Below are 25,628 nucleotides of genomic sequence, written 5' to 3'. Positions count from 1 at the left end.
ACCTCACGAGACAGCGTAACGGTTTAATGATCTACAGCAAAATAGTGCGAGCTTTGGTGAGAACTAAACAAATATTTAATAACTACAGCAGTAATTTCTCACAAGAAATTACATCAGAAGTGGAAAACATTGGTAAAAAAAACATACATTTACACACACACTGACCAGGAACCGCAACTTTCAGATGCCATCTTTATTTTTCTAACTCAACTGTCAACGAATGGAAGGCATAGGATTGTGGGATATCAAAGGCAGCGAAGGATACATTTATGCTGCCTTCAAACATCGATCAGATTAAGGTATCTCAGGAGACAGGAAGTGAAGCTAACATTGGATTTGGACATGCCTTGATGCCTTTCTACCTTGGAATGCATCCTTAGAAGGCAGCTTTTTTAAACTTTCGGATGCAGCCCATGTCTTTGCCTAAGTGCACTGAGTTGCTGCCATGTGATTGGCTGATTAGATATTTGCATTAACAAGCAGTTGAACCGGTGTACCTAATGAAGTGTATATGACGCTGTCTCTTATACTATTGCAGTTTTACTTTAACTTTTTGACAATTTGTGATTTATACTGTAGATGGAGTATTTGTTTTCACTAAATATAAAATGTACCATTAAGTGAAAGATTTCTTGCCACATTTGTTGATTTAAAGCTTCAACAATTTTTTGATAATAACAAAAATCTATTTTCACTTGAGCAAAATGATTATATTATACAATACTGCATCTGTATTTTTTATCTGTATAAGGTGTTTGACCAGTTGTGGTCGTTAAAATGCAGTGAGCACATAGATTTAAATAAGCTCCTTGGTTTATTTCAGATGTAATTCTTTTTTTAGACAACAACTGACAATGAATAGGTAAGTGTGATTGCAAACATCAAGTGAAGTTCCTAAACGTAATTTAGGGAGGAGCGAGCCCATCTAATGTCCATAATATACAGTTGTGCCAATAAGTTTACATACCCTGGCAGAATTGATGATTTCTTGGCCATTTTTCAGAGAATATGAATGATAACACAAAAACTTTTCTTTCACTCATGGTTAGTGTTTGGCTGAAGCCATTTATCATCAATCAACTGTGTTTACCTTTTTGAAATCATAATGACAACAGAAACTACCCAAATGATCCTGATCAAAAGTTTACATACCCTGGTGATTTTGGCCTGATAACATGCACACAAGTTGACACAAACGGGGCTATTAAAGGTAACCATACTCACCTGTGATCTGTTTGCTTGTAATTAGTGTTTGTGTATAAAAGGTCAATGAGGTCAACTAAAGTTTCAGCCTCAACTGCTAGGAAAATTGTTCGGGATGCAAAGAAAAACCCACAAAAAACTGCAGGTGAAATACAGGACTCTCTGAAAACATGTGGTGTGGCTGTTTCAAGATGCACAATAAGGAGGCAATTGAAGAAAGCTGGGCTGCATGGTCGAGTTGCAAATGCCACAAACTATCCCACTTACAATACGCCAAACAGCACAGAGACAAGCTTCAAACCTTCTGGCACAAAGTCACACAGTGATGAGACCAAAATTGAACTTTTTGGCCACAACCATAAACGCTACATTTGGAGAGGAGTCAACAAGGCCTATGATGAAAGGTAGCTACACCATTCCTACTGTGAAACACGGAGGTGGATCGCTGATGTTTTGGGGATGTGTGAGCTACAAAGGCACAGGAAATTTGGTCAAAATTGATGGCAAGATGAATGCAGTGTGTTATCAAAAAATACTGGAGGAAAATTTGCGCTCATCAGCCCGGAAGCTGCGCATGGGACGTACTTGGACATTCCAACGTGACGATGATCCACAACACAAGGCCAAGTCGACCTGTCATTGGCTACAGCAGAATAAAGTGAAGGTTCTGGAGCGGCCATCTCAGTCTCCTGACCTCAATATCATTGAGTCACTTTGGGAGATCTCAAACGTGCAGTTCATGCAAGACAGCTCAAGAATTTACAGGAACTGGAGGCTTTTTGCCTAGAAGAATGGGCAGATTTACCATCTGAGAGGATAAAGAGCCTCATCCACAACTACCACAACTGTCATTGATGTTAAAGGAGGCAATACACGGTATTAAGAAGTGAGGTATGTAAACTTTTGATCAGGGTCATTTGGGTAGTTTTTACAAAGAGTAAAAACAGTTGATTGATAATAAATGGCTTCCATGGGTGAAAGAAAGGTTTTTGTGTTATAATTCATATTCTCTGAAAAATGGCCAAGAAATCATAAATTCTGCCAGGGTATGTAAACTTATGAGCACAACTGTATTTCTCTTCCTTATGATGCTAAAACTGCTTCAGTTGAACTTCAAGTTCATAACTCAGAGGGAATAGGTACATCTTTATGATTCTTGGAGATCATTACAGATATAAGGGGACTAAATAATATTGTTTCATTTATGCAGCATACCTTTAAATACTATGTTACATTTATATATTATAATACAGACTATAAGCCTATCTTAAAGAAATAGTTCACCCAAAAATTTAAATTCTGTTATTAATTACTCACCCTAATGTCGTTCCAAACCCGTGAGACTTTTGTTCATCTTTGGAACACAAATTAAGATATTTTTAATAAAATCTGAGCGATTTATGTCCCTCCATTGACAGTCTATGCAACCACCACTTTGACGCTTCAAAAAGTTCATAAAGAGATCTTAAAACTAATCCATATGAACTGACGCTTCACAAAGACCCACCCCCCCTTAGTTACTGTTGCTTTGTCCGACAAGTCATGGCGCTGTCAAACCACACGCAGTGAAAAATACATTGCTGAGCAAAGAGGACACTGACAACACTTTGACAGACAAGACAGAGCAGGTTACTTATGAAATTAAACAGTCCCAGCTTTCAAATTATGTAATTTTTTAAAGAAATTCGAACAATAAAAAACGTTTTGTGGCTCTTTAATGTGTCGTGACAGATTCGTGTAGCGCCTCAGCTCAAACGGCTCGTGAACTGATCATCTCATCCTATAGTTAATTTATAGCATCAAATAAACACGAATGAACATGAGAAGGAATGTTATTTCAAAAACACAAAAAAGACGTAAATATACACCATTTTTGTAGTTCAAGTCTACCGAGGTTAATCTAACTCCTGACTGCTTTGTCGGACAAAATGGCGGATTCGGCATTATGATTGGTTAGATCGCTTGTCAATCAAACTCCCGGCGAAGGGTCAATTGAGTGGATTAGTCCATTGATCAGCGAACATAAATAGAAGCTCAACCGAACCTGTTTGATGCACAAGCACAACCTCATTGGTTCTTGCGGAATCTCAAACGTGCTGTGTAACACACGAGAATGAACCTCATTGGTTCTCGCACGTCAGGCAAACATGTTTGAGCTTCTGTTTACCACAACTGATGAGTGAGTTTATGAATGTATGTGAATAAAAGCATAAATTCAATCTGTTCATCATATAAAGGGATTGTTTATTTTCAGAACATTTGGACTAAACTGTTGGATTAGTTTTACGATCTCTTTATTAACTTTTTGAAGTGTCAAAGTGGTAGTTTTTTTTCATCAAAAAGATCTTCATTTGAGTTCCGCAAATGAATGAAAGTCTTACGGGTTTGGAACGACATGAGGGTTAGTAAATAGTCTCTCTATATATATATATATATATATATATATCATTAACAAAAAATGACAGGTGGCATTCTGGTCCAAATATTGAACATTTATTACTTATTTGATTAGCTATTGACTTATTTGATTAGTGACCTACACATAGAGCAGCATATAAAATATTTATGATTTATTTTACATCCTAATGTAAATCTGATTGTGCAACACCTTATTGCATCACTTAGAACTGTCTGACACATTGCTGAACTCACTTCACACAGATTACATCTAGCAAAATTATAGATAACCTCAAAAATAATATAAAACAAAGAAAAAGACAGTCAGCAAAGATCACAGGTTGAGAAGAAAAGCAGATGTAAGAACAATAGAGAAGAAAGACATGTCTTGAGTTTTGCTGGCCATAACATTTGTAATTGGCAACGACGTCACTGGTGTGAAATGGTAATAATATTACCGCAGCCCTAAGCTTGTAAAAAGAGGATATCTGAAACAGTTTGAGAACAATCTCCACAGTATTTTTATGTACTTCGAACTACAATATTGTGGAAGGTGGTGTGTTACAAAGGTACACTTTTATGAAAAGCAAAAAAATATGATTTGTTTGTGCTGTCATCAGTCATTACAATAGAGAATCTGAGTGTTATTGATCCCACCTGTTTACAAACTCTCCACTGGCTATCAGTGTCATAAAGCTGACCCATATTCTATTGTATCTGTTGTTCAGTGAGGATTAATGGTTGCTGACTTTGCAGATAACAGTATATCAAGTTCTACTGACTGCCTATATATAGCTATCACCTCTTTATGTAACAACCTTAATAGCTATAGAGGATGTCTTGGGATTAATGTTATAGGCTTAAAATATGTATTTTAAGCATATGTAGCTAATATATTTTTCATATAGATTTAACCTTGTTTTAATACAAAAGTTGTTTAAAGGATTAGTTCACCCAAAAATGAAAATTCTTTCATTAATTACTCACCCTCATGTTGTTCCAGACCCGTAAGACCTTTGCTCATCTTCGGAACACAAATGAAGATCTTTTATGTCCATAGATATACAAACCCGATTCCAAAAAAGTTGGGACACTGTACAAATTGTGAATAAAAACAGAATGCAATGATGTGGGAGTTTCAAATTTCAATATTTTATTCAGAATACAACACAGATGACATATCAAATGTTTAAACTGAGAAAATGTATCATTTTAAGGGAAAAATAAGTTGATTTTAAATTTCATGGCATCAACACATCTCAAAAAAGTTGGGACAAGGCCATGTTTACCACTGTGTGGCATCCCCTCTTCTTTTTATAACAGTCTGCAAATGTCTGGGGACTGAGGAGACAAGTTGCTCAAGTTTAGGAATAGGAATGTTGTCTCATTCTTGTCTAATACAGGCTTCAAGTTGCTCAACTGTCTTAGGTCTTCTTTGTCGCATCTTCCTCTTTATGATGCGCCAAATGTTTTCCATGGGTGAAAGATCTGGACTGCAGGCTGGCCATTTCAGTACCCGGATCCTTCTTCTGCACAGCCATGATGTTGTAATTGATGCAGTATGTGGTCTGGCATTGTCATGTTGGAAAACACAAGGTCTTCCCTGAAAGAGACTACGTCTGGATGGGAGCATATGTTGTTCTAGAACTTGGATATACCTTTCAGCATTGATGGTGCCTTTCCAGATGTGTAAGCTGCCCATGCCACACGCACTCATGCAACCCCATACCATCAGAGATGCAGGCTTCTGAACTGAGCGCTGATAACAACTTGGGTTGTCCTTGTCCTCTTTAGTCCGGATGACATGGCGTCCCAGTTTTCCAAAAAGAACTTCAAATTTTGATTTGTCTGACCACAGAACAGTTTTCCACTTTGCCACAGTCCATTTTAAATGAGCCTTGGCCCAGAGAAAATGCCTGCGCTTCTGGATCATCTTTTCACGGTGGATTGTGTTCACCGACAATGTTTTCTGGAAGTATTCCTGAGCCCATGTTGTGATTTCCATTACAGTAGCATTCCTGTATGTGATGCAGTGCCATCTAAGGACCCGAAGATCACAGGCATCCAGTATGGTTTTCCGGCCTTGACCCTTACGCACAGAGATTGTTCCTGAATCTTTGGATGATATTATGCACTGTAGATGATGATAACTTCCAACTCTTTGCAATTTTTCTCTGAGAAACTCCTTTCTGATATTGCTCCACTATTTTTCGCCGCAGCATTGGGAGAATTGGTGATCCTCTGCCCATCTTGACTTCTGAGAGACACTGCCACTCTGAGAGGCTCTTTTTATACCCAATCATGTTGCCAATTGACCTAATATGTTGCAAATTGGTCCTCCAGCTGTTCCTTATATGTACATTTAACTTTTCCGGCCTCTTATTGCTACCTGTCCCAACTTTTTTGGAATGTGTAGCTCTCATGAAATCCAAAACGAGCCAATATTTGGCATGACATTTCAAAATGTCTCACTTTCAACATTTGATATGTTATCTATATTCTATTGTGAATAAAATGTAAGTTTATGAGATTTGTAAATTATTGCATTCCTTTTTTATTCACAATTTGTACAGTGTCCCAACTTTTTTGGAATCGGGTTTGTAGATACTCCATAGACAGCTACGCAACTACCACTTTGATGCTTCAAAAAGTTCATAAAGAGATCATAAAACTAATCTATATGAATTGAGCGATTTAGTCCAAATTTTCTGAAGAGACTTGATCACTTTATATGATGAACAGATTGAATTTAGGCTTTTATTCACATATAAACATTGATCAGTGAACATAAACAGAAGCTCAACCGAACCTGCTTGAAACAAGAGAACAAACCTCTTGCGGAAGCTCAAACGTGTTGCATAACAATCTGTTCAGCATATACAGGTGCTGGTCATATAATTAGAATATCATCAAAAAGTTGATTTATTTCACTAATTCCATTCAAAAAGTGAAACTTGTATATTATATTCATTCATTACACACAGACTGATATATTTCAAATGTTTATTTCTTTTAATTTTGATGATTATAACTGACAACTAATGAAAATCCCAAATTCTGTATCTCAGAAAATTAGAATATTGTGAAAAGGTTCAATATTGAAGACCCCTGGTGCCACACTCTAATCAGCTAATTAACTCAAAACACCTGCAAAGGCCTTTAAATGGTCTCTCAGTCTAGTTCTGTAGGCTACACAATCATAGGGAAGACTGCTGACTTGACAGTTGTCCAAAAGACGACCATTGACACCTTGCACAAGGAGGGCAAGACACCAAAGGTCACTGCAAAAGAGGCTGGCTGTTCACAGAGCTCTGTGTCCAAGCACATTAATAGAGAAGCGAAGGGAAGGAAAAGATGTGGTAGAAAAAAGTGTACAAGCAATAGGGATAACCGCACCCTGGAGAGTGAAACAAAACCCATTCAAAAATGTGGGGGAGATTCACAAAGAGTGGACTGCAGCTGGAGTCAGTGCTTCAAGAACCACTACGCACAGACGTATGCAAGACATGGGTTTCAGCTGTCGCATTCCTTGTGTCAAGCCACTCTTGAACAACAGACAGCGTCAGAAGTGTCTCGCCTGGGCTAAAGACAAAAAGGACTGGACTGCTGCAGAGTGGTCCAAAGTTATGTTCTCTGATGAAAGTAAATTTAGCATTTCCTTTGGAAATCAGGGACCCAGAGTCTGGAGGAAGAGAGGAGAGGCACACAATCCTCATTATTTGAGGTCCTGTGTAAAGTTTCCACTTTCAGTGATGGTTTGGGGTGCCATGTCATCTGCTGGTGTTGGTCCACTGTGTTTTCTGAGGTCCAAGGTCAACGCAGCCGTATACCAGGAAATTTTAGTGCACTTCATGCTTCCTGCTGCTGACCAACTTTATGGAGATGCAGATTTCATTTTCCAACAGGACTTGGCACCTGCACACAGTGCCAAAACTACTAGTACCTGGTTTAAGGACCATGGTATCCCTGTTCTTAATTGGCCAGCAAACTCACCTGACCTTAACCTCATAGAAAACTATGGGGTATTGTGAAGAGGAAGATGCGATATGCCAGACCCAACAATGCAGAAGAGCTGAAGGCCACTATCAGAGCAACCTGGGCTCTCATAACACCTGAGCAGTGCCACAGACTGATCGACTCCATGCCACGCCGCATTGCTGCAGTAATTCAGGCAAAAGGAGCCCCAACTAAGTATTGAGTGCTGTACATGCTCATACTTTTCAGTTGGCCAAGATTTCTAAAAATCCTTTCTTTGTATTGGTCTTAAGTAATAATCTAATTTTCTGAGATACTGAATTTGGGATTTTCCTTAGTTGTCAGTTATAATCATCAAAATTAAAAGAAATAAACATTTGAAATATATCAGTCTGTGTGTAATGAATGAATATAATATACAAGTTTCACTTTTTGAATGGAATTAGTTAAATAAATCAACTTTGTGATGATATTCTAATTATATGACCAGCACCTGTAAAGCGATTGTCTCTTCAGAAAATTTGGACTGAAACGCTCAATCACATATGGATTAGTTTTACAATCTCTTCATGAACTTTTTGAAGCATTACATTGGTAGTTGCGTAGCTGTCAATGGAGGGACAGAAAGCTCTCAGATTTCATTAAAAATATCTTCATCTGTGTTCCGAAGATGAACGAAAGTTTTACGGGTTTGGAACAACATGAGGGTGAGTAATTAATGACAGAATTTTCATTTTTGGGTGAACTAACCCTTTAACATTAAACCTACATTTGCTACATTTAACTTTGCTACAAATACAATTTATTTCATTTATGCATTTGACAGATATTTTCATCCAAAGCAACTTGCATTGCATCCAAGGTACACATTTTATCAGTTCTTGCTTTCCTTGGGAATTGAACCCATTAACTTGGCATTTCTAGTGCCATGGTTTACTGTTTGAGCTACAGGAAGACTCTGCTTCCTTTATTAGTAACTCTAAGTATTAACTAATAATTAGTAATTCCTATAATTTAGATCTGTGTTCTATGTACACTGTGTTATGTTCTCATTTGTTAACATATTTAGTCTGCAGTCATTTTCATTGTTACATTATTGATATTATTTACTTCATGGTTAATTTTTAACTAAGTTTTATTATTTGTATAATTAAATGCATATCATTTGAGTTGATCTTTACTTTTTTGAAGAATACCACTACTTTTGTTGTTTATTCTGGCTTTGGTGGCCCAGTAATTGCCTCTATATTTGAATTTGTAATTATCATATAAGTTTAAATTTATTAACTGTGCCAAATGTCACTGATATCAAGTGTTAGTTCATTAAAAGTTATGTCTTATTTTTCTTTTTATGTTCATGCTATATCACTGGCTGATTTATAAAAAGAACTTGCAGCTTTTTGTAATGTCACAAAAATGTTAAAAAAAAATAATAAGCATAAATTACTAGGTATAGGCTATTGCTGTGATACTGATGTGCAGCACTTACCTGTGTCTTGTAACAGTGAAACAATGTACAGTAGACAGTCTGTTCATCAACTGCAGGCTCCATTGACTGTGTTGTCTTTAATATATTTATATATCTCAAAACCAAGGTGACTAATTATTTATTTATTATATTAATGGATGTCCCAGTATACAAGGTAGCACAAAAATAGAAGCGTAAAGCAAGAATTTAGCACTAGGCTATATACATTCCAGCCCCATCATACAGACAACAAGTTGTAGCTTATGGCCCTGCAAGTGATAGCACGCGCTGCCGCGTCACGTGACGAGGATCACAAGATTCTGCTCGTTAACAAGCTCTACAGCAACGCTGTCTCTATAGAAACGAAATGGATCGTAAAGTAGTGTTGAATGAGTAAAATACGACATCCAGTCCTCCTCACGTCTGGAGTGAGCGCTGTACTCGAGCTGTATGGAAGTTGACAGCCCTGTATCCTAAACATGAAACTTTTTAACTACTTACTGAAAGATGTCACGCACAAAATCGAATATTATTCAAGGTTTTCGCCCTCACCGATGTCAATCAAGCAATTCCTGGATTTTGGTGAGTAATGAAACACTGGTAGAAATGCATAGCATTGAAATAAAGAACCGCCAATAAATTGCAATTTTAATGTAGGATTGTCTCGTGCTGAACTTAAGTTCAGCGATTAATGGTGTCTCATTTTGAATATATTGTTTTTAATTTCACCACATATTCTGCATGAATTAACACGTTGACTTTATATACCGTAACGTTACATATATTAACCTTGAATGTTAAGGTCAAGTGAAAGCTAAAGCTCAGCATTGGCACAGCACTGCCATCAGCTGAATAAAAATAGACTCTCCATTACGTATCACTCATAATATCATGAACCTGGTCCAGTTTTGCAAAGGCTAATACGTGCTTTATGAATAGATTATACATTAGGTACACTGGAGCTCTTAATTTCAGTATAAATAAATGCAAACACAACTTGTATCTCAAGAGTCCAATGTGTGATTTTGTTATGCATGATGTCAAACATACACTAGTACCAATCAAAAGTTTGGAAAAACAAACAAACAAACAAACAAACAAACAACAACAAAAAACTTATATTACCTAGTAAATTAAAAACGTAATAAATACAAATCTAATATGTTTTAAATATTTTTGGCTGGAGTTTGCAGACAATTCACTACCTAATTCCCAATTTTCATATTTTATTTCACTGTTTGGGTGACCACATTATTATTTTAAAATGTGGGAAATAGTAATTATAAGGTTTTGGCTGGTATGGTATATATAGAGTTGCATGAAAAAAGTATGGGAACCACTTGCAGAATCTGTGAAAATATGAATAATTTGAACAAAATAAGAGAGATCATACAAAATGCATTTTTTATTTAGTACTTTCCTGAGTAAGATATTTTACATAAAAGATGTTTACATATAGTCCACAAGGCAGAAAAATAGCTGAATTTATTAAAATAACCCCGTTCAAAAGATTGTGAACCACTGATTCTTAATACTGTGTGTGGTTACCTGGATGATCCACGACTGTTTGTTTCTTCATGAGTCTCTTGTTTGTTCTGAGCAGTTAAACTGAGCTCTGTTCTTCAGAAAAATCCTCCAGGTCCTGCAGATTCTTCAGTTTTCCAGCATCTTTTGCATATTTTAACCCTTTCCAGCAGTGACTGTATGGTTTTGAGATTGATCTTTTCGCACTGAGGACAATTGATGGACTCAAACTGTCACGGCTACACAACCGGCACCTTCAGACACGGACACTTACGCCACGCCCACTCGTTCACAATCACCGGAATACTGAACACCTGTGCATCATCACCAGAGCCACATATAAGCACACCAGTCCCGTTCACGCATTGTCTGGTCTTGCACCGATCCCTACACGTCACTCGACCTCGTCTTACCTGAACTTTGTACCTACCTGTTGTCTTCATCTCCAGTCCTGAGTTCCCCGTCATCATCTGTGTCTTCATCGTCATCTGCCAAGGAAAGTCATCATTGTCATATCTATTGTCTGTTCTACGTGTCAAGATTCTCTACCTGTGTCATCACCTGTGTCTGAAACCTCTGTCAATAAACACTGTTGCACTTACCTCATCTGTGTCCTCGTCTGTGTCTGACAGAAGACCAGACCAGATGCAGAGCTCTTCAGGCACAGGCGGGGACCGCACCACGGATCCCTTCCTGGCACTGGTCAATGCTGTACGGTCCTCACTCCTTCAAAATACCACAACCACCGCACCGTCATCATCAACACCTACTCCACCGCTCACTTCTTCAGCTGCCCCTGCGAGTCCCATGGCCAAACCAGCGACATACAGCGGCGCGGCGGAGGATTGCAGCGGGTTCCTACTACAATGCTCCCTTTACATGGAAGCCAATAACCATCTATTCACCACCGAAAGAAGCCGGGTGGCATTCATCATCAATCTACTATCAGGTAAAGCCCTACAATGGGCCCAATCATTATGGGAAGCAAATTCTGCGATCCTTGGTTCCGTGTCCTCATTCTGTTCCCAGTTAAAGGAAGTCTTCGGCCAGCAGACAGCTGACTTATCCATTCACGATCAGTTATTCAACATTCGTCAAGAAGGGAACGAGACCGTAAGTTCATATGCTGTGCGCTTCCGCACCCTCGCCTATATCAGCGGCTGGAATGAAACCGCTCTCCTCACAGCTTTTCGCCATGGATTGCGCGAAGAAGTTCAACAACTGATCGTAGTATATGAAGATTCCCTGGGATTAGAGAGTTTGATCCAAAAAACTATCCGGGTCTCCCAACGTCTTGCTGCTTGCAGTCACACCGCTCCCGCTGTAAATCCTCCGCCTGTCTCACCATCTGCCGCGCCTCCAGCACCTGAACCCATGCAAGTTGACACTTACCATCTCACCACCACAGGAACGACAACGCCGCATCAACTTACGGTTGTGCCTGTATTGTGGGGGAGATGGACATCAACTACCCACCTGTCCAGTTCGGCCTCCTCGTCCAGCGGTGAGTACCATTCAATTACCACCTCAAACAGCACGTTTAACTAAGACCTGGGTGAACCTAAGACATTGTCAATCTTCTGTTTCAGTACAAGCCCTCATTGACTCCGGGTCGGCGGGGAACTTCATCAGCCAACAAACCCTCAATCAACTGAATGCCAAACGCCAACGTAGCCCCGTCGACCTGAAAATTACTACCATACAGGGAAAACCGCTGGGCCGAGGTCATGTCCGTTACTTCTCCCCCACACTCATCCTTCGCGTCGGTCACTTGCATGTGGAGGACATCACATTTATGGTGCTGGAGGAGTCAACCGCTGACATTATCCTGGGACGCCCATGGTTAAACCAACACCAACCGTACATCCATTGGTCAAATGGTGAAATCCTCAAGTGGGGTAAGAACTGCCATGAAAACTGCATTACCTTACCAGTAAGAGTTCTTCAATCATCTTCTTCATCCAGAAAACCACCACTGCCGATCCAATCTACCTCAGTCGAAAGTCCAGAAACCCAAGTCCAAGTAACCATTCCTCCAGCTTATCGGGCGTTCCAGGATGTCTTCAGTAAGCGGTTGGCAACCCAACTTCCACCTCATCGGCCATGGGACTGCGCCATCGACCTCCTGCCTGGGGCTACATTACCAAAGGGAAGAGTATACCCATTGTCCATCCCGGAGCAGAAGGCCATGGAGGAGTACGTCCAAGGAAGCTCTTCAGCAAGGAGTTCATACGACCATCGACTTCCCCTGCCGCGTCGAGTTTCTTCTTCGTGGCCAAGAAGGACGGAGGCTTGCGGCCGTGTATTGACTATCGCCATCTCAATTCACAGACCGTTAAGTTCAGCTATCCCCTTCCTCTGGTCCCTGCTGCCCTGGAACAATTACGTGGAGCCACCATTTTCTCAAAACTGGACTTGAGGAGTGCCTACAACCTGATTCGCATACGGAAGGGGGACGAGTGGAAGACAGCGTTCATCACCCCGTCCGGGCACTACGAATATCAGGTGATGCCGTATGGATTGTCCAATAGTCCGTCTGTGTTCCAGAATTATATGAATGAAGTTTTCCGAGATTACCTGAACAAGTTCGTCATTGTATATATCGATGACATTCTCATCTATTCTCATCGTTATGAAGACCATGTGAACCATGTCAAACTCGTCCTCCAGAAGCTCCGTGAACACCAACTCTACCTTAAACTGGAAAAATGCGAATTCCACACCTCCTCAGTCCAGTTCCTGGGTTATGTCATCGATTCCAATGGTGTGAAGATGGACCAGGGGAAGGTGGAAGCCATCACTCACTGGAAGCAACCCAACACCATCAAGGAGCTTCAGAGGTTCCTGGGCTTTGCTAATTTCTACCGCCGTTTCATTAACAACTACAGCATGCTCAGTTCACCACTCACCTCTCTTCTCCGTAACCGGCCCAAGTCTCTGTCCTGGAACCCCACGGCCACGAACGCCTTCCATCAGTTGAAACTCGCCTTCAAGTCCGCTCCGATCCTGGTCCATCCCGATCCAAACCGTCAGTTCATCGTCGAGGTAGATGCCTCTTCCACCGGGGTCGGAGCGGTACTGTCCCAGCGGCAGGGGGATCCTCCACGACTCCATCCATGCGCCTTCTATTCCAAGAAGCTATCCCCGGCGGAGCAGAATTACGACATTGGCAATCGTGAGCTCCTGGCGATCAAGCTCGCATTGGAGGAGTGGCGACATTGGCTGGAGGGAGCAAAGGAACCGTTTGAAGTCATCACTGACCACCGCAACCTTGAATATCTACGAGACGCAAAAAGACTCAACCATCGCCAAGCCCGATGGGCCTTATTCTTCACCAGATTCAACTTCAAAGTCACCTACCGTCCAGGAAATCAGAACAACCGTGCTGATGCTCTATCTCGTCTTCATCAAGCAGATCCCGATCCTGAAACTCCAGAACCTATCCTCCCTCCAGCCATGATCGTAAGCCCTATCCAATGGACCATCAACCAACAGATCCAACAAGAGAACCTTCTCCAACCTGCTCCGCCGGGAGGTCCAGAGGGTAGATTGTACGTTCCACCTCATCACCGGATCACCCTCTTGGACTTAGCTCACTCATCTCCGGGCTCTGGACACCCAGGCAGGAGAAGGACCCTCTCGCTCCTTCAACAACGTTATTGGTGGCCATCCATGCCTCAGGACATCTCCCAGTACATCAGGGGCTGCTCAGTCTGTGCCATCGCGGATACCCCTAGGAGATTGCCTGAAGGAAAGCTTGTGCCTCTGCCCATCCCAGAACGACCCTGGACCCACATTGGAATAGACTTTATGACAGATCTTCCTTCCTCTCAAGGACTCACCTGTATACTCGTTGTGGTGGATAGATTCTCGAAATCCTGTAAGCTCATTCCTCTCAAAGGACTACCAACGGCCTTCGAAACGGCAGAGGCACTCTTTCACAACGTCTTCCGCCACTTCGGTTTACCTGAAGACATCGTTTCTGACCGCGGACCACAGTTCATCTCCCGGGTCTGGACCGCATTCTTCCGCCTCCTAGGGGTATCCGTCAGCCTCTCGTCAGGATACCACCCTCAGACCAACGGCCAGACTGAGCGGAAAATCCAGGAAATCGGGAGGTTCCTGAGGGTCTACTGTCACCGTAACCAGGACTGTTGGAGCCAGTATCTGCCCTGGGCCGAATACGCCCAGAATTCCCTCCAGCAGTTCCACCACAGGGCTCACCCCGTTCCAGTGTGTGTTAGGATACCAACCTCCCTTGTTTCCATGGTCGGGTGAGCCCTCGGAGATCCCAGCGGTAGATCACTGGTTCCGACAGAGCGAGAGGGTCTGGGACTCAGCTCACGTGCACCTCCAGCAGGCAGTCCGGAGGCACAAGGAGCAAGCTGACGCCCGCCGACGACCCACTCCTCAATATCAACCAGGACAACAAGTTTGGCTCTCCACTCGGGACATCCGCCTCCGGCTGCCTTGCCGTAAGCTGAGTCCCCGGTACATCGGACCATTCACCATCGAGAGGCAGCTGAATGAAGTGACCTACCGTCTCCAACTCCCAGCACAGTACCGCATCTCACCATCCTTCCATGTTTCACTTCTCAAACCCTTCACTGACCCTTTGTCTCCTCCTTCCACAGAGCCTGGTGATGATGCCGTACCTCCTCCTCCTGCCATCGATGAAGACACCAACATCTACCGGGTGAGAGCTATCCTTGACTCGCGGCGACGTGGGTCCCAACTGGAGTACCTAGTGGACTGGGAGAACTACGGCCCAGAGGAGCGATGCTGGGTCAACCGCCAGGATATCCTTGACCCCAGTCTACTCACCGATTTCCACCAGGAACATCCCGACTGTCCCGCTCCTCGAAGCCGTGGTAGACCCCGTCGCCGCCGTCGTTCCCAGCCGTCAGGAGCCGCCCGTGGAGGAGGGGGTACTGTCACGGCTACACAACCGGCACCTTCAGACACGGACACTTACGCCACGCCCACTCGTTCACAATCACCGGAATACTGAACACCTGTGCATCATCACCAGAGCCACATATAAGCACACCAGTCCCGTTCACGCATTGTCTGGTCTTGCACCGATCCCTACACGTCACTTGACCTCGTCTTACCTGAACTTTGTACCTACCTGTTGTCTTCATCTCCAGTCCTGAGTTCCCCGTCATCATCTGTGTCTTCATCGTCATCTGCCAAGGAAAGTCATCATTGTCATATTATTGTCTGTTCTACGTGTCAAGATTCTCTACCTGTGTCATCACCTGTGTCTGAAACCTCTGTCAATAAACACTGTTGCACTTACCTCATCTGTGTCCTCGTCTGTGTCTGACACAAACACAACTATTAAAAAAAAAGGTTCAAACATTCACTGATGCTTCAGAAGGAAACACGATGCATTAAGAGACGGGGGGGGGTGAAAACTTTTTTTTAAAGTTTAAAATCTCAAAATCATACAGTCACTGCTGGAAAGGGTTCAAATATGCAAAAAATCCTTGAAAACTGAAGAATCTGCAGAACTTGAAGGATTTTTCTGAAGAACATTGGGCAGTTTAACTGCTCAGGATAAACAAGGGTCTCATGAACAATCATCACAAAAAACAACAACAACAAAAAAGATAATCCAGGTAATGACACACAGTATTAAAAAACCAATGGTTATCAAACTTTTGATATCTTTATGTAAAATATCTTACTCAGGACAGTACTAAATAAAAAAATAACATGCATTTTGAATGATCTCTTATTTTGTTAAAATTCTTCACATTTTCACAGATTCTGCAAATGGTTCCCATACTTTTTCATGCAACTGAATGTTAATATATTTGAGGTGTCACATTCCTTTTCAGTGCCCTTGATTGGTTGGTTGATTGATTAATTGATTGATTGATTATTGTAATTCACGGTCATTGTCTTCTTTCTTATTATTTTTATAAAGACCTTCTTTTTTAAATCTTTGGCATTAAACAATGGTTGTAATGTGTTGTAGAAGTGCTCACTCATGCATACAGAGACTCAACAGGCGCATCGTTGTAAAACAAAGACTAACTTGTTCTTGCTTCTTGTTTAACCAGGCAGGGAAAATGCATGTGAAAAAACCTCCTACATGTTTCTGCGGAAAGAACTGGCAGTAAGGTTGGCCAATACGATGAGAGAAGTCAACCTGTTGCCCGCCAATCTTCAGTGCCAGCCGTCCGTCAAACTGGTGGAGTCCTGGTGAGGAAAGCAGGGCTCAGTGAGGGTCAGGTGTGATAATGAGTGTGAGCTCTGGGTAAACAGTGACTGGGTTTGGTGTAAAGTTTTCAGAGTGAGTGTTCTAAATACATATATGACAATAAATGCGTACAAAAAAGCATCCTGTATGTCAGGGACGGGCAACTTCAGTCTAGGAGGGCCAGTGTCCTGCGGAGTTTAGCTCCATAAGTCCTGGAATACTACACTGCGTACTATATTGCATACTGTTTTTTGAAAATTGTTATAGTAGGCATTATTCCACGATTGATTGATTGATTGATTGATTGATTGATTGATTGATAGTAGTATATGCGACATTGTTGTCAAGTGCATGCCATCCAGTGATCATTTTAAAAATGTTTTAATTCCATTTTTGTATAAAAATATGTATTAAATATAACGTATTAAAATAAGATGTTAAAAATGTGTCTCAGACCGGAAAAGAGAAATGATGGCACACTGTATGATGTTTCAAAGTTGTGAATAAAGCAAAGATTATTGAAATTCATTTACAAGAAAATACTATTACAGTCTTTCTACTTCAATTCAAAATTCCACTTTTAATTCAGTGTGTCATTTCTTTGTAATTATTTGTTCAATTTACTAGAAATATATTAGTGAAAATAGTTTAAAAGTAAATCCCACGCCAATTTGTTTTCAGTGTAGTAGTGCAGTGTGCTCTGTCATATTTTGCTTTATTTTTGCTAATGTAGTCAGTCATATAGATAATCGGTCTCAAGAGTATACATACCGTAAACTGATAAAATAGCACGATTAGTGTGCTGCACTCAAAAAAATAACGTTTTTTTATTGGCATTGATGGTTCTGTAAAGAACTTTTAACATCCATTGATTCTTTCTAGTTTCTTTATAGCTGAAAAAGGTTCTTCACACCAAGACAAAAATTGTTCTTTTAAGAACTGTTCACTGAGCAGTGTTTAGGTTTATTGAGCCACATACGCCACCTAGTGGTTATGAGAGGAATGACAGAGTAGCCTTAACCATAAAGTAGGGAAGAGGCAGTGTTATATAATACATGTTTTTTGTGGTATCAGGTACAGCCAGAGCTTTGAAGAGCTGTTAGACTATGAGAAAAGAAGTCCAGAGGATCCCCACACCCTTAATGAGTGAGTCGTCAACCTTTGCAAATGTGCTGTCCTGTTTTTTTTGTTTGTTTGTTTTTTAGCAAACACAATTTTGTCAGGGAAAGTGTAAAATATTTTTTTCTTGCCTAAAGGTATGTGTATTAAATGTGTATTTGTACTAAAAATGCAGGTTTAGCTCTATTTGTTTTACACAAATACTGTAGTATAATTTAGCATAATAAATCAAACATTTTTATGGATGTTTTCACACTTGGCAGGTTTGGTTCGATTAAAACGAACTGTGGTGCGATTGCTCTGTTAGTGCAGTTCATATGAATAAGTGTAAACGTAGACATCCAAACAAACAGACTGAAAACATCCACTTCCAAATGAACTCTGGTGCAGTTCGACTGAAATATGAATGCAACACGGATCCCAAGACATCTAAATGAACTAAAACCAGGATGTAATGTCCAGTGTTGGGGAAAGTTTTAAAAGTAATGCATTACAATATTGCAATACTCACTAAAAAAGGAACTAATTACTTAGTTACTTTTTATGGAAAGTAATGCATTGTTACTTTTGCCTTACTTTTTCTCACCTGGGCTGGGCTTGCTTTTGTTTGTTTTTTTAATAACAAACCAAACCAAAAGTCAAATGAATAAGCCTCAGGCTGAAGGAAATGCAAATACACGCCTGTACAGTAGAGGGCGCAGCTCAAACAAACCTTTCAGCTGTGCTGCTATGGGTTGCTGAAGAATAGGATGCAGGAGAAGAAAGTTCAACACACATACTTCAGCAATAAAAATAAAACATGAAACACAATTGTGATATTTATGATTTAATAAAAAAAAAAGTAATGCGTTACTTTACTAGTTACTTGGGGAAAGATTCTGATTACGTAACTCATGTTACTTGTAATGCATTAACATCCCAGCACTGGTGATGTCACAGGAAGCGACCCTAAAAAGGACAGAATGCTCAAGCATACTTGGTTTTTCTCGCCTGTGTTGCCCATTACAATTCGTTACATTTGTGTGGAATTCCTGTTGCTGTTTTGACTCCTTTACAGCTCTTTGTGAGTTCTCAGCTCGTAAAAATACCATCATATGCAGGGTTGGGGAGTAACGAAATACATGTAACTTAGTTACGTATTTAAAATACAAAATTTGAGTAACTGTATTTCATTACAGTTACATTTTAAATGGGTGGTAATCAAATTACAGTTGCATCTACAAAGTATTTTAGATTACCAAAGTAATTATTTTGAATTTTAATGTCATTTATTTCTCTGTGATAAATGATTCTCTGACTCTGACAGTCTACAAAAGCATCCTAAGCTACATTTCTGCTCATAAGGTTCATACCCCTTTCAGAACATGCAAGATTTTAATAATTTTAACAAAGAGGGTTCATAAAAATTGCATGTTATATTTATTTAGTACTGTCCTGAGTAAGCTATTTAACATAACAGATGTTTACACTCAACAAATGACTGAATTTATAAAAATTGCACCATTCCTAAATTTAAATACCCATGAATCTTAACTGTCCTGTCATTACCTGAATGATCCACGACTGTTTTCATGCTTTGCAATAGTAGTTTGTGAGTTTTTATCTCACAATTCTGATTTGTTTGCCTTCCAAATGCGAGTTTGCATCTCACAATTCTGACTTTTTTTTTTCTCAGAATTGCGAGATTTAAACTCACAATTGTGTTTTTAGAGATATAGGCCCGGTTTCACAGACAGGGCTTAGATTAAGCCAGGATTAGCCCTTAGTTCAATTAGGAAGTAGCTTTTATAAACGTACCCTAGAAAAAAAAAAACATTACTGGTGTGCATCTTGAGACAAATCAATGGAACTGATATATTTTAAGATATGTCGTTACAAGATGCTTTCAGTTAAAACAGCTCAAACATGCATTTTAGTCTAGGACTTGGGTTAAGCCTTGTCTGTGAAACCGGGGGATTAACTCACAATTGGAAATTATAAAGTCAGAATTGCGTGACTTTTTTCTGGAAAATTGTGAGTTTACATCTCACAATTCTGACTTATTTTCTCAAAATTGAGAGTTTATATTTCAGAATTCTGACTTCTTTTCTCAATATTGGGAATTTATATCTCACAATTCTGACTTTATAACTCGCAATTGCAACTTTATATCATGCAAATCTGAGAAAAAAAGTCAGAATTGAGATAAAAACTCGCAATTACCTTTTTTGTGTTACATACTTAATAGTATTCCAAAAGTATTCTAAAGTATTTAGATTAAGTTACAGAACTTGGGTAATCTAACGAAATACGTTACAAATTACTTTTTAAAGCATGTATTTTGTAATCTGTAGTGAAATACATTTTAAAAGTAACCTACCCAGCCCTGATCATATGTAAGCACACACAACAAGAGCCCAACACACAGCATTGTTATGGATGTTCGATAAATTCTGTCACAAAATATATGTCATAAAAGCCTTTTTTCCCTGTGGTGAATTCTTGGTGTTAAAAATGTTAAGTTAACCAGGACTAAATGTATCATTTTCTTACCAAACTACAAGTGTGAACACACTCTATGTCTCAATAACTGATGCCCTCCAGTAGTAAAGAACTTGTTATTGTGGGCTTCAGCTTCTTAGAGATCCTGATTAAGATTCGGAACAGGCACAATGACGTGGTGCCCACCATGGCCCAGGGTGTCATCGAATATAAAGAGAAGTTTGGTTTCGACCCCTTCATCAGCAGCAATGTGCAGTACTTCCTTGACCGCTTCTACACCAATCGCATTTCTTTCCGCATGCTCATCAACCAGCACAGTGGGTGACATCACATTCATGTTGAGTAATTAAATATGACAGAAGAAATGTCCTGATACCGTTTAAAAACTGGGGTCTCAAGCTACTGAAGTACAACAATAAGCAGCTCTTTTATTCTGTTGCAGCTCTTCTGTTTGGCGATGCCACTTGTCTTGCACAACCAAAACACATTGGAAGCATCGACCCAACTTGCAATGTGGCTGAGGTGGTGAGAGGTAAGATAAAAGATACTTAAAATGCACAGATACACAAAATAAACCATTTTGAAGATTCTGATATCTCCTTCCAGATGCATATGAGACAGCAAAGATGCTTTGTGAGCAGTACTACATGACAGCACCTGAACTGAAGATCGGGGAATTCAACTGTGAGAATGTTATCTGTTTCATTGTCTTGATAACATATATCAAAATCATAGTTGCTTTTTAATCTATCTGTGCCTTCTTGTCTTATCTCACTTTATCTGCTAGCCAAAACTCCAAAGAAGCCTATACAGGTGGTCTATGTGCCCTCTCATCTTTTCCACATGCTGTTTGAGCTCTTCAAGGCAAGAGAAATAGACAGTGGGATAATTTGAAAGGAGAAAGAAAACTGGGTAGCCCTTTACAGTAAGGTTCAATTTGTTAACATTAGTCTATGCATTAGGTACAAACAAATTTTACAGCATACAGCTAATTTATATATATACTATTATTCATTATTAATTTTTGTGTTTAGTCATAATACTTTTAACGAAAACAAAAAAAAAATCTAAATGATTTATTCAAGCATTTTGTACTTTCATCAAATGTCTGTCATGAAACTCTAGATGGTCCTTAACTCAGTCTGCTTTCAATCAAATTGGCTGCATTCGAAATCACATACTTCCCTACTATATAGTTGGTGAAAAATTGTGATAAAAGAAGTATGTCTGAATTCACAGTACAAAGAGAAGGTAAAAAGTACCCGGATGACCTACTTCTTCTGGTGAGATACTGAAGTGTGCATACAGTGGACACTTTACTATCCCATGAGGCCACTGGAGAGGATTTGTGAATGGCAGTGAAGCGACGTAACTGACGCTGGTAGGTCACGTGATAATGACAGCATACTACACACACTCATACTATATAGAACATACTTTTTTAGCGGTTGTGAAGTAATTCATCATTCAAAATAAGTACCTACTCAAGAGAATATGCGATTTCGGATGCAGCCATTGTTCTCTGTAGTCAAGTCAAGTCATCTTCATTTTTATAGCGCTTTTTACAATACAGATTGTTTCAAAGTAGCTTCACAGTGATGATAGGAAAATTAAAGGGATAGTTCACCCAAAAATGAAAACCATCCCATGATTCACTCACCTCCAAACCACCCCAGGTGCACAAGACCATCCTCCCCCAGACGAACACGATAAAAAATATCCCCAGTCCTCCAAGGTCCACGATGGCTGCGAATGGGGGGGCCACGCCCTGAAGTCAAAAACAATGCATCCATCCACAAAAAAAAGCAATACACATGACTCCAGGGGGCCAAAAAAAGGCCCTCCGAAGCGAAGCAACGCGCCCCCGCAAGAAAAACATCCATATTCAAAACTCCACAAACTCAAATAACTAGCTTCCGGCGGACGACCGCACATAGAATGCGAAAGTCGACCCACGCCAAACGAGTAATCCTCCGATGCGAAGTATGACGCAGGATGTAGGAGTACTGTAAGCTTAGACGACTCTCGAGGTTCAATCAAATATGGCTGTGCAACAAATTTAAGCTCCTCTTCTCTTATATCGAAATCCTCTGAAATTTCTCTTTAAAAATTCTCACTTTAGAGAATTCGTCATTCTCAATGTTCGTCATTACGTTGTGCAACAGGTCAAAGGATACTCTTCCAGAAGCCAGCCATCCGAATCTATAAAGTTCCAAATATGGACATTTCTCCCACAAATGTAGGGCACAGCTGATTGGTTCCTGCTGTATCAGTAGCCAGTGAACTTGCTGCTTGACCTTCAAATACTTGGTCAGGGTTTGCTGTAGCAGATTGCAGCGCATTTCCAGTATTCCTGAAATTCAATATCTAAGAAAAGTGAATGTTTTTTTTTTACTTATCACTGTGCATTATTGCATTTAATTCCTAAAAGAGCAACCATTCACAAGTTTTAAAATAAGTGTCATATTCTACATATTCACCATATTTTGCTCTAGACCTCCAGCTACACCTTCATTATTCGTCCAAGGGCAATGTTTCTACGCTGAATGTACGCAGTGTCATGCTCTTTCATTCATCTATTGTTCCAAATGGCTTTCACATATACAAATAAGAGGATAGAGAGTTTTGACAATGACCGTTATCAAATGACACTTAATTATTATACTATGTGTTCAGGTGGATGCTGGGGGTTTCTTTTCTCATCACTTATCAGCCTGCAATGTGATATCATTTGTTAAAGCTCACAGAGTGCGCATTCAAATTAGGTAAGTTTTAGCCGTATTGATTATAGGTCATTAGTGTTAAGCCATTTGTACCATTAAAAAAAAAAAAAAGTTTAGTGGCACACATGCACTGGTATGTAGGCACATATGTAGCTAAACCAATCACTAGGGACACCCCCAAAAAAAAAGAAGAGGGGTACACAGGCAGGCTAAAGAGCCAGGCACATATAACTAGCATATATGCGGTTTAATTTAATTCCAAATGTTAAAAATGTATTATTATGAACATTAACCTAGATTAATAAATGATGTTAAAGTATTTTTCATTCATTTTACCTAATGCATTAAATAATGTTAACAAAATGAACCTTATAATGAAGTATCACGAAAAATAACTTATATTTTTAGGTGACGTTTTAAGTGGAATTCAGTAAAGTGTTTCTCAAATTATCACATCTTAGGTGGGCTTTTGTAAGCCATTATTCCTTTTTATTACTATATATCTTTTGGGTAAGTCACTATATTATGTATATGTGCAGAATTCCATGCGGGCAACGGTGGAGCTCTATGAAAACAACAGTGAGGGGCTTCCTCCAGTGAAAGCAATGGTTACTCTGGGAAAAGAAGACCTCTCCATAAAGGTTAAACACATGCCTATTTCGTAAAACCATTAAAGTTCATGGAGACTTATAACACGTGCACTTTATTCATTTGATGTTTATGTGTCTGTCTTCTAAGATTAGTGATAAAGGTGGGGGTGTCCCCTTACGAAAGATTGATCGTCTCTTCAATTATATGTATTCCACTGCCCCAACACCACGTCTGGACTCCTCTCAAGCTGCTGTCCCACTGGTAAATAGCCATCACACGGCTTACGTCTGTGTTTGTATGTGTGGTTTCATGCAACCTGTTTATATTGTCTCTGCAGGCTGGTTTTGGATATGGGCTGCCAATCTCTAGACTCTATGCACGCTACTTTCAGGGAGACTTGAACCTGTACTCTGTTGAAGGGTTCGGGACAGATGCAGTAATTCATCTTAAGGTGTTTGCATTGACGTTTCTATGTGTGGGACACTTGGATTACAGTGAGTAATAATATTAGCTTCAACTAGAAACTAGAAATCGCCTCTCTCCACTCTTTCCAGGCTCTTTCCAGTGAATCTTTTGAACGTCTTCCAGTCTTCAATAAGTCAGCATGGCGACATTACCAGACAGGTCCTGAGGCTGATGACTGGAGTAACCCGAGCAGTGACCCACGAGATGCATCCACATATAAAGCCAACAGATGACTTTATTATACCTGCTGCAGTACTAGTTATGAGCTGCTTACAGCTGCCAAGCTAATACTGAACACTGCCAGATAAGAAAACTTGAGCAGGCCTTTTAATACTTGCTTACTGCCATTTTTAACTGTCTGAAAATATGTAGTTAAGTCATGACTTAAGACTGTGCATTATTTATTCATATTATACATCTAAGTTAAGCATTTAAAAACTTGCAGTGTAAACTACAGTCTCCGCATAGAGTTTCACGGCATCGCAGACACAAAAACGATTTAAAACTATTTATAAAAGTTGAATTGCTGTCTGGCCATCTGGGATTTCAGTATGGAGATAAAGGTTAGGATCAGGATTTTTTTTTTTTGGTAGTATTACAACACACTCTGAGTGTATATTAGCACAGTTTGTTGTTTTCTTTGGCATCTGATAGGACCCGGAAGCGGTGATGTGTGATGTCAGACTTAAAGGGATAGTTCACCCAAAAATGAAAATTCTGTCATCATTTACTCACCCTCATGTTGTTCTAAACCTGTATGAGTTTCTTTCTTCTGTTGAACACAAAAGAAGATATTTTGAAGAATGTTGGCAACCACTTGACGGTAGCCATTGACTTCCATAGTATTTTGGCTACCGTCTACTGTCTGTTTACCACATTCTTCAAAATATCTTCTTTTGTGTTTTATTCATACAGGTTTGGAGCAACATAAGGGTAAGTAAATGATGACAGAATTTTAATTTTTGGGTGAACTAACTCTTTAATAAGCAAATAGTTTTACATTAGTGAGGGTGTGAAGGATGTTTGAAAAATGTTATGTGGCGAATACAGCAGCTTGTTAGTATGATGTACCATGTGGTATTTTTTAGCCATTTGCTTTATATGATAAATGATTTTAATGCTACAAATTATATAAATAAATTATTATACATGCACTACTCTTCAAAAGTTGGGTCAGTAAAATTTAGTTTAAAGAATGATCAATTTTATTCAGCTTAGACACTTTAAATTGGTCAAAAGTGAAGACACATATAATGTTACAAAAGATTTCCATTTCAAATACATGCTGTTTTCTATTTATAACTGTTTTCAGCATCGATGATACATGTTTCTTGAGCAGCAAATAAGCATATCAGAATGATTTCTGAAGGATCATGTGACTCAAGACTGAAGTAATGATGATGAAAATTCATCTTTGCCATCACAGGAATAAATTACATTTTAAAATATATTAAAATCTAAAATAGATATT

At 39.7% G+C, this 25,628-nt stretch overlaps 2 protein-coding genes across 2 annotated transcripts in view; one reads left to right on the top strand and one right to left on the bottom strand.

Moving 5' to 3' along the window:
• The window catches only part of taok1b (TAO kinase 1b), a 47,451-nt gene extending 38,362 nt beyond the window's left edge, over nucleotides 1–9,089 (bottom strand). The window contains exon 1 of the mRNA XM_048166001.1: nucleotides 9,065–9,089. The gene's annotated coding sequence lies outside the window, so the exon portion shown is untranslated. The remainder of the gene's footprint in view (nucleotides 1–9,064) is intronic.
• Nucleotides 9,090–9,321: 232 nt separating this feature from the next.
• pdk3b (pyruvate dehydrogenase kinase, isozyme 3b) lies at nucleotides 9,322–25,317 on the top strand. The gene is made up of 11 exons (XM_048166004.1): nucleotides 9,322–9,625; nucleotides 16,639–16,780; nucleotides 17,853–17,924; nucleotides 20,511–20,695; nucleotides 20,821–20,910; nucleotides 20,985–21,062; nucleotides 21,166–21,242; nucleotides 23,641–23,742; nucleotides 23,840–23,953; nucleotides 24,030–24,143; nucleotides 24,247–25,317. Exons 1-11 carry the CDS (start codon nucleotides 9,523–9,525, stop codon nucleotides 24,388–24,390), a joined length of 1,221 nt encoding a protein of 406 aa, XP_048021961.1. The 5' UTR covers nucleotides 9,322–9,522; the 3' UTR covers nucleotides 24,391–25,317.
• The last annotated feature ends 311 nt before the right edge of the window (nucleotides 25,318–25,628 follow it).

The sequence above is a fragment of the Megalobrama amblycephala genome, linkage group LG18, assembly GCF_018812025.1.
Source record: "Megalobrama amblycephala isolate DHTTF-2021 linkage group LG18, ASM1881202v1, whole genome shotgun sequence".
Taxonomy (NCBI): Eukaryota; Metazoa; Chordata; class Actinopteri; order Cypriniformes; family Xenocyprididae; genus Megalobrama; species Megalobrama amblycephala.
Note: the sequence above shows the minus strand (reverse complement) of the source record. Positions and strands in the feature narration are given on the sequence as shown.